The sequence below is a fragment of the Salvelinus fontinalis genome, chromosome 32 (genome assembly GCF_029448725.1).
Source record: "Salvelinus fontinalis isolate EN_2023a chromosome 32, ASM2944872v1, whole genome shotgun sequence".
Lineage (NCBI taxonomy): Eukaryota > Metazoa > Chordata > Actinopteri > Salmoniformes > Salmonidae > Salvelinus > Salvelinus fontinalis.
This window is the reverse complement of record NC_074696.1, coordinates 25,540,349-25,550,147: the sequence shown is the minus strand read 5'-3', so window position 1 is coordinate 25,550,147 and position 9,799 is coordinate 25,540,349. Positions and strand designations below refer to the sequence as shown.

The 9,799-nt window shown below is 43.4% G+C and overlaps 1 protein-coding gene across 26 annotated transcripts in view; it reads left to right on the top strand.

The window, feature by feature from the left end:
• LOC129830975 (focal adhesion kinase 1-like) overlaps window positions 1-9,799 on the top strand; it is a 163,294-nt gene that overhangs the window by 130,143 nt on the left and 23,352 nt on the right. For 7 of the 26 annotated variants that reach the window (XR_008755659.1, XM_055893891.1, XM_055893892.1 and 4 more), the window contains 6 exons: window positions 487-517; window positions 1,284-1,357; window positions 4,726-4,824; window positions 6,185-6,202; window positions 7,591-7,647; window positions 9,520-9,570. Coding sequence is in view for 23 of the 26 variants with exons in the window: in XM_055893891.1 (XP_055749866.1) it covers window positions 487-517; window positions 1,284-1,357; window positions 4,726-4,824; window positions 6,185-6,202; window positions 7,591-7,647; window positions 9,520-9,570 (330 nt within the window). In the remaining 3 variants the exon portion in view is untranslated. Of the gene's footprint in view, window positions 1-486; window positions 518-1,283; window positions 1,358-4,725; window positions 4,825-6,184; window positions 6,203-7,590; window positions 7,648-9,519; window positions 9,571-9,799 lie in introns of those variants that run through there. The other 19 variants (XR_008755661.1, XM_055893880.1, XM_055893897.1 and 16 more) reach the window with 12 other exon arrangements.

Below are 9,799 nucleotides of genomic sequence, written 5' to 3'. Positions count from 1 at the left end.
ATTCCTGAACCTGCGACCAAAAATAAGCTACATATGAACAGTACCAAAACTTAATGATCTAATGATTCTGTCTCTTCGCAGCAAAATCAGCAGAACTAGGATAGTTGTATCCCCCAAATATATAACATTTTATTAGTTGTGAGAATTTTGGATAATAATTTTAATTGAAAAACTCAAATTTTGGAATCCCACATCGTTTTGTGTAAGTTCATAAACCATGTGCCATGGAATCGGTACATTAAAAATCTCTTCCCAACTATTTTGCAATCTATATGGTAGAGCTGTCAATTTTTTGGTCCTTAAATAAAACCGGTATACTTTTTTATTTATCACAATTGTCTTTAGCCAATTTTGGTCTTTTAATGCGAGGCCGACAGACAAGTTCCAGATAACACTGTCACTTGGATTTTTGTATTCTGGTATTCAAGACGATGATGCTTTACGGTATATGCTTTGCTTAACAATATCTCTCATCTGTATTTTCAGAGGGAGAGAGAGCACTGCCTTCAATCCCCAAGTAAGTATCTGCCATACACTAAATGATTTGTCAATGGGTATACTTTGAATGTTCATTCACGTAAAAATTATATATGATGGTGTTAACATAAAGAGCTGTGTAAGAAACAAACAAACAAAAATGCGGGGGAAAAACATCTGCTCAGTAAATCTATTTGTAGGACCCCTAGCGTCAGAGCTCCTATTGGTCCAGCACCTCCACACTAGATCCTTCCAAGACTGTTCTGTTCTCTTATTGGTTCAGCACCTCCACACTAGATCCTTCCAAGACTGTTCTGTTCTCCTATTGGTCCAGCACCTCCACACTAGATCCTTCCAAGACTGTTCTGTTCTCTTATTGGTTCAGCACCTCAACACTAGATGCTTCCAAGACTGTTCTGTTCTCTTATTGGTCCAGCACCTCCACACTAGATCCTTCCAAGACTGTTCTGTTCTCTTATTTGTTCAGCACCTCCACACTAGATCCTTCCAAGACTGTTCTGTTCTCCTATTGGTCCAGCACCTCCACACTAGATCCTTCCAAGACTGTTCTGTTCTCTTATTGGTTCAGCACCTCAACACTAGATGCTTCCAAGAAGAAGAGTGGCTCAGTGGAAGAGAATGATACTCAGCATAGTGTGGATGTTTTCCACATAACCCCAGAGATTATTTTCAGGAATATGTTGGATCCTCCTGGAGTTGCTGTGGATGCTGTTGATTTACTTGCTGGTTTTAGGTTATGGAATTTCTCATGTTAATCCTCTCTGTCTCCAACCTTTACCCTTCAGGGTGCCCAACAATGAGAAGAGGATAGTAGAGGGGGTGGTCCGGAGCGCCGGGGTGCGTGCCATCTCTGTCTCAGGTAAGAGATCTGTGCCTCCTCAACATCGCTGACTGTTTTACTGTACTGGATATAGCTGGGCTATTGATGGAAGTCCATATATGGGCAGCTGCTGGAGAAAATATGACCATGCTTTTTTATCATATAATCCCAGTCAAGATAATTCCAGATGCTTCCTGTCCATTGATCTGTAAAGCCACTGGATATTATTACATATTAGATATCTAATACAGAACCCATCACATGAAATCCCTTACTTGGATGTGTGTGGGTATTGGGGTTTAATGATGCTCAATGATGGATAAACAGGCTATTATACTTTAGCCATTTATGAAAAGCGGGCAGAATTGATATGATTTAGGCCTAGTCTCTGTCAGCTCTAGTCTTTGTTGTTGATCCTAAGATATAGATGGTTAGTGCAATCACAGGACATGTTAAGCTTTCTCCACCGATTATTTCTGTAAGAGCAAGAACAAATGCCGGGCGTGTGTGTGGTGGTAACAGGAAATCAATTCAGCATGATAAGTAATGGTGAAGCTGAGTAATTCGGGGCTGAAGGGCTGTAACACCATGGCGGATAATAAACGTCATCTGCTGAGACAAACAGTCCAGGGCCAGGTCAGATTTAAGCTGTGTCCCAAATGGCACCATATTCCCTACATAGTAGTACACTATGTAGTAGTAGTACACTATGTAGTAGTAGTAGTACACTATGTAGGGAATATGGTGCCTTTTGGGATGCATCCTTAACATGTCTGTGGATTAGCAAGTGGCAGGGGGAGTCAGTGCTAATGAGATGGGTAGAACGGGAGGGGATTGGCGGGTTGAGGAGGTTAACGGGGGCAGCAGGTGCCTCTATCTCTCTCTTCCCCATTCTATTTCTTTCTCTCTTTCCCCCCTTCTCCCTCTTCCCCAGTCTATCTCCTCCTCTCCCTCCCTATCTCTCTCCCCCTCTCTTTCCCTCCATCCCTCTGCCTCTCTCTCTTTTCCAGTCTATCTCTCTCTCCCACCCTATCTCTCTCCCCCCTCTTTCCCTCCATCCCTCTGCCTCTCTCTTTTCCCCAGTCTATTTCTATTTATCTCCCTCCCTATCTCTCTCTCCCTCCCCCTCCATCCCTCTGCCTCTCTCTTTCCCAGTATATCTCTCTCTCCCTCCCGATCTCTCTCCCGCTCTCTCCTTCCCCCATCCCTCTGCCTCTCTCTCTCCCTCCGTATCTCCCTCTCCCTCCCCCTCCATCCCTCTGCCTCTCTCTCTTTCCCAGTCTATCTCTCTCTCCCTCCCTATCTCTCTCCCGCTCTCTCCTTCCCCCATCCCTCTGCCTCTCTCTCTTCCCCAGTCTATCTCTATCTCTCTTTCTCTTCTTTATCTCCTAAATGTCAGAGGACTGTGATAGAACTGCTGAATGTTAATAGCCTGGGGGCTCCAGTGACAGACAGATTAAGGCCTGATTGAAGGGGTTGGCCAGAGCCCTGTTAACTGACCAGAGGTTAGGGGTGTAGAGAGTCAGACATTATGGTATCAAAGAGATGCTTGTTTACTATGCTGCTGAGAGCGGAGAGCCTGGCACTGAGGTTGGGAGGTTCAGAGGGTGACATAGGGTGTCATTAAATGTCATAGGGTGTCATTAAATGTCATAGGGTGTCATTAAATGTCATAGGGTTTCATTAAATGTCATAGGGTGTCATTAAATGTCATAGGGTGTCATTAAATGTCATAGGGTGTCATTAAATGTCATCGGGTGTCATTAAATGTCATCGGGTGTCATTAAATGTCATAGGGTGTCATTAAAGTGTCATAGGGTGTCATTAAAGTGTCATAGGGTGTCATTAAAGTATCATTAAATTGTCATTAAAGTGCCATAGGGTGTCATTGGTGCCCTAGGGTGTCATTAAGTATCATAGGGTGTCATAGGGTGTCATTAAAGTGTCATAGGGTGTCATTCGTGCCATATGGTGTAATTAACTGCCATAGGGTGTTATAGGGTGTCATTGAGTCTCATAAGGTTTCAATAAATGTCATAGGGTGTTAGTGTCACAGGCTATCTAATGATTCCTCAGCTCTCAAGGAGAAGGTGAATTATATGTATGGGAGTCAGTCATAGGGAACTATTATTTGATTGTAGCTACACAGTAATATGAAGGTTGAGAGGTGCTGTATTCACTTGTAGTATATTTTCACATATTTGGTTTAGAGTTTACTGGTGTGTTTCAAACTATATGGTTTGATTATTTTTGTGCATATTCTCACAGTAGGCCTATTTAACACACTTGTTTAAATGAAGTTCTTGAAACAAACCACAGGAGAAGTCTACTCTCTACTACTATCAGTAAATAATAGTAATACTGCTAGTTTCAGTTGCAGGCTATTTGAAACTGTTTTAGTTATTTTTTGTGAATATGTTTTATCAATTTATTCAGACAGTTAGGAAGATCAGAGGGGGAGACAGGCAAGTGGAAGAAACGGTGAGCAAGGTGGGGATCGAACCCCGGTGTCCGGTGGGGAGTTGTATATGAGACTTATGCCCAGAAGTGTTACAACGACACCACAGCTCTGCACTTGATAGTGTTTTCGATATATGGCTGAAACCTCCAGTGACGATACATGAAGTGTTTGTGTTTATGTTCTGAGACCGTCCGAGTACCATGTTTACACCAGTTCTCCCTGATACCATCCGTCAATGCCATTTCTCAGAAAGAGGTCAGAGAGAAATTCCCTTAGGGACAGCAGCAGCTTGCTGCTCACACAAATCCAATATATTTAACTGAATTCATTCCAAATGTGTCAACGTACAGTTGTACACAAGACCTTTTGTAGAAGTGCGAATCAATTCCTTAGCCCTGGCTGCCATATCAAGCATAGCATAGTGAAGGACTTATTACTATGCTGTTGATTGAAATGCAGAATTGCCATAATTTGAGTGAGGCTATAGTTCCCCTGTCTGCTTTGACTTCCCTGTTGGTATAGGAAAGAAGAGATTTATTCATATTATTATTGACGTATTTCATGTCGTTTCATAACAGACGTGCCTTGACAGAGTGGTAATGATTTCTGAGGTGTAAATGGATATGTAGCATTTTGTCTGTAATATGGGGAAGCTTCGGACACCATCACACCAACATTTATCACTCCTTAACATATACACAAATGCTGTCTGCTGCTCAATGTGTGTTCTGTGGTGTTGGGTGAAGTTTCCCCTAGATGCTAATTTTGGGTCAGTTTTGCATTTTCCCCACTAATGGTAAAAGTTAGGATTGAGGGAGGGGAAGCTGATTCTAGATCTGTACCTAGGAGAAACTTCACCCCGGAGCTGTTTCTGTCAGAAGAACTATTAGTCTCTTTTTCTCACCATCTCTCCCGCTCTGTCATCCCTCTTTCTGTTTGGCTGAAGATTCGGTGAACTCTGGGACCCCTACGCCTCCTAAACCTGCTAAAGCCAGGCGCTTTCTCCTTCCTTTCGTCTTCTGTGCCCATGACTCTCCGCCAAAGGGTACCACTGCTCTGATTGGCTGACTCGACTGACTCTTCTTTCTGTTTTGCTCTGACTAACCCTGTCTGCCCCACTGTCCTCAAATCCCCAACACTCACACACCACGTGTGTAGGGGAACTGGGGGGACGAAAGTTCTGGTGTGAAGTGCACTAAAACCTCTCTAAAATGACTGACAAAGCAACACCTACAATGGCCAAACAGAACTAGCCTGGCGGGAAAAAGTTTGAGAAACTGTGTTAAGAAGGAACATGTCTAGTGAATGAGATGAAGTACATACCCTATCTCTGACGTGTCTGAGAATAAAAAACATTGAAACTGATCCAGTTTTCCAAGACAGTGAGTCCCCATTTTTTATTTTCCAGGAAGCGTGTCGTCTGCTGATTGTAGTCGAGCCATGGCCCGCAAATCAATAGAGCATGCATCCCAAATGACACCCCATTCCCTATATAGCGCACTACTTTTGACCTGAGCCCTATGGGCCTTGGTTAAAAGTAGTGCACTATATAGGGAATGGGGTGCCATTTGGGATGTATATAGAGCCAGACTGGGCTGTATCTGGGCTGATCGCGCAGGTATCTGGTTGATCCACAGCCAGGTTCAAGATGCTGTAAGCATCAGACCACCAGACTCTTAAAGACACCCTTTAATAGCTGTACATCTAATTTAACAACCATCTTGCTAAAATGACACCAGTGATTTATATGTCCCTATCATTTTAGGTCGATTTTGTCAAACTGAGTTTATGCCCTTGTACAAGGATAATGTGTCAAAAAAAGTATCTAACTAACAAAGTTAACCAATACTGACTTCTGGACATGTGACTTCTGTCCTGCCTGCTGTCACCTTTTTAACAGCTTCGTATTGGTCCACGCTTCTGTCTCAGCTGTTTAACAGCTTCCTATTAGCTCACGTTCCTGTCCGTCACAGTGGCCCATGCTAAGAATAGCCAATGAACTCCACTGACCCCCTTCCGAACAATGCTGGCTGAAGTTCACTACTCTGGCTGTCCCCTCAACCAAACTGAATCAGGTTCCACACATTCCAACAACAGACTAATTCAATTTAAAGTAGAAGCTTAGAAAATAAAATACTTTCCCACTTATACTGAATAAAAGCATGGATTGGATACACTTGTGAAGTTCCCAGTCCCTGCTTGTTTTGAGGGAGTGTGGGTCACGGTAACAATCATTAAACCCATTTTGAATTAATTATACTGTGTCTTTTATACTTTTCATATCTTTCTATGGTGTGTAACCTCTCCCGCTCTCTTTCTCTCCCTCTCCCTTCCTCCCTCTCTCCCTTCCTCTCTCTCTCCCTCCCTCTCTCTCTCTGTTTGGCATGCTCTCCTTGGACCTGCAGAGGATTGTAGTGGGGATGGTAAAGTTTGCTTTTTAATATTTCTCTCCATTCCTTCCTGTCACCTGCTACTAACTCACTGGGGTCATGGGGGATTCAGGGGGTTGTGGGTTGTGTTGTGTGTGTATCACTCATGAATCATATCAATCAAATGAATCATGAATCAAATTAAATGGATCTGTTTTTATCTATCTGCTTGTAGAGGTTTGTCATTAGTAATGCACTAATCATGCAATAGACCTGATTGGAGTTAGGGAAACAATGTAACAGTTAACGTTTCCAGAAAATTTGCTGATATCTGTCTTAGCTGCAGTGGTTCCCTGTGATTCAAATCGATTTAGTCTGATTGAGCCTGTCTGGAGTTTGCACTTTTAGGACTATTCTGTTGGTCCCAAGGTGCCAGGCAAGCTCAATCAAGCACAGTTGAAAGTATTTGAAATAAAACAAATACTAGTTGACCCCAGGTCTGGTCTGTCCCACGCTCTGGAACTGTATCCACAGAGAGTCTCAGAGTAAGATCAGTTGTGCCTTTTTTATTATAATGAATAAGATTAGATGGGGGGGTGGCTCCTACTCTGAGTGGCTTTTTGAATACATTCCCTGCTGTCTGCCTGCGTCTTTAAGGGCCCTGCTCCCAGCCCTCTCCCAGCTCGGCCTCATAAAGAGAGCTGAGTTTGGCGAGCTCCGTGGCACTGCGGCATTCCTGTCTAAAACGGGCCGTCTGATGGCTAGCTACATACTACACAGTAGTTTTTCCCTAAGAGGAACAGCAGCCAAGACGGCACAACTAGCGTATTACCATTTTAGATCAAGTCAAGACTGGACATCAAGCGGCCGTTCACATACTGTAAACACCTAAATCTGTTTATCTAGGGGACTGGGAACGGCTTCTCTCTTTCTCACTCTCTCTCTTTCTCACTCTCGCTCGCTCTCTCTTTCTTACTCTCTCTCTCTTTCTTTCCTAAAAAAAAAAAAGTGAATAACTGGTTCCATCCCTCCCTGGTCTCCACATCCCCTCCTCTTTCTCCCTTACCCAGAAGCCCATCTGTACTGCTAAGCTCTGATCAGACAGACCGACGGAGCAGACAGATATGGCTGAAACTGTGCAAGTTGAAAACGGACATGCTTGTGTTTCTGTGTGTACTGTATGAGAGAGTGTGTGGACGAGAGAGAGAGAGAGAGAGAGAGAGATAGAGCGCGTGTCTTGCCCATGTGTCCAGCAGTGTAGGAGTTTGCAGAGGAGCACTTGCTGTCTGACTCGCATGTTTATTTTCAGCTTGCTCCAGTTACTTGTGTGGAAGGATATACGTATCTAGCTAGCTGCATCTGTGTGTATCCGTCTCAGACAGTGTGTGTGTGTGACTGGACTTGACCAGTAGACTGACCACGAGGCTGTTGTGTTTCTGCAGAGACGGATGACTATGCTGAGATTATAGACGAAGACGATACCTACACCATGCCCTCAAGTAAGTGCAGCTCTATGTTCCCTAGTAGTAATACACTATGTTGATCTTAATGTGTTGACTGTCTCGAGGGATACAGTCCAGATGTGTTTTTATCCATCTCTCTCCCTCTTTCTCTCTCTTGATCTCCTTTTTCTAGCTTTTTGTCTCTCTCTCTCATTCTTTCTCTTTTTCTATCTGTCTCTCTCTCTCTCTTTCTTTCTCTCCTTGTCTCTCTTTCTGTCTCTCTCTCTCTCGTTCTTTCTCTCTTTCTATCTGTCTCTCTCTCCCTTTCTTTCTTTCTCTCCTTGTCTCTCTATCTGTCTCTCTCTCTCTCTTTCTTTCTTTCTCCCCTTGTCTCTCTTTCTGTCTCTCTCGTTCTTTCTCTCTTTGTCTCTATCGCTCTCGTTCTTTCTCTTTGTTTCTCTCGTTCTCTCTTTGTCTCTCTTTCTAGCTGTCTCTCTCTCTTTGTCTCTCCCTCGTGTTCTTTCTCTTCGTCCTTCTCTTATCTAAATTCCTTTGACTGTGGCCCGGGTGCTGTATGGTGATCTGTTTTCTCAGGCTCTGTGTGTTTGTTGATGTGGCTAGTGGATATGTTAGTTTCTACTTCCCAGATACCCCACACACTGTGTGTGTCCTTTATCGAAACGTAACGAGATTGTCTGGTACACTCAAAGTTTGGTTGTCATGGTGACGGTGTAAGTCTATACACATACTGTAACGGGATAGTCACGTATTCTTATTGAGGATCTTTCATTTCCCAGCACTTCCATTCATTTATATTCCTGCTGTCCAAATCAGATACTGATTCTGTTCCATTAGGATTCACTGATAGTCCAAGAACATATCTATGGAATGCTTAGTAGTACATCATCAGTGAAATCCTTTTACTTGTCACAAATGTTCATTATATGGAATAGTCATGTCAGTGAGTAGTCATCAGGACGGAAAGAGACAAGTGCCCTTTGAGTGTACTGGAGTGAAAGAATGAGTTAGTCATAGAGTTATAATCACTAGAATGGACAAAGCACCTTAGACCATGGTACACCCATAGGCGCCAGCCTTGAGTTTAATTTTAATTTCCGTTCTAGTTATTGTAATTATATGTCTCCAGTAACCCCAGGCCTTTCTTTGGTGGCCATGATGCCAGGTCTCGTGGGATCATATGAGTCTGGAACACAATAGCCCCTGCAGTGGTGTAGGTTGTGTCGCAAATGGCACCCTATTCCCTACATAGTGCACTACTTTTGGCCAGAGCCATATGGGCCCTGGTCAAACGTAGTGCACTATATTGGGAATAGGGTGCCATTTGGGACAGAGCCATAGAGTGCAGCTAATTCACCAGGTTGTGGAGTGGTCTGGGCCAGCTGACTAATAAGACAGTCTGGTTGTGAAACAAAAAGTTATTCTGTAACAAGGAGCTCTGTATATGGAGACGGAGGAGTCCCATCTCATGCTAACACTCGAGACCAGAGCTCTCTCCATTCAAACAAGTGGTCCATCTAGCATCTGTAGGTTTCTTCATACCGCATGGGGATTTGAGTCCCACTCGGTCCCACCGGGCCTATACCCAATAAATAATCTGAGTCCCAAATGGCAGCCTATTCCCAGTTTAGTGCGCTACTTCTGACCAGGGCCCATAGGAATTAGAATAGAGTGCCATCTGAGAGGCAGCCTAAGATAACACGTTTATCCATTTCTAGATGATCAAGTTCTAATGTGACACGTGTGGCTTTCTAGCACATATTTTTGTTCTACAGGATAATCTGTTTTTCCCCATTGACACCCATCTCTGTGCACTCACAAGTTGGTTCTTTTAAAACCACATAACATCTATTCCCCTCGGTCTTACTTTCTAACGTGTGTGTTTGTTCTGTTGCGAATGGTTTCTAAAAGCCACCTCTCTTTATCCTAACCGCCCAGCAGTGAGCTATGGAGTAGATGAAGGTAACGCTGCCTCTCTCTTTCTGTTTGTCTCTCTGTTTTCTGTCTGTAATTGTGCTTGTGTACTGTACTAGAATGGCTCATTCCATTCTTCTACTGGATGTATTTCATAGGTTTAGTAACCTACTGGTCATCTTAAAATCAAATCATTTCCCTCTAAAATGAAAGTTTGACAGACCATCCCAAATGGATCGGAATTGTTTCATTTCATCAGCTTAGAGGGTTCTGGTCT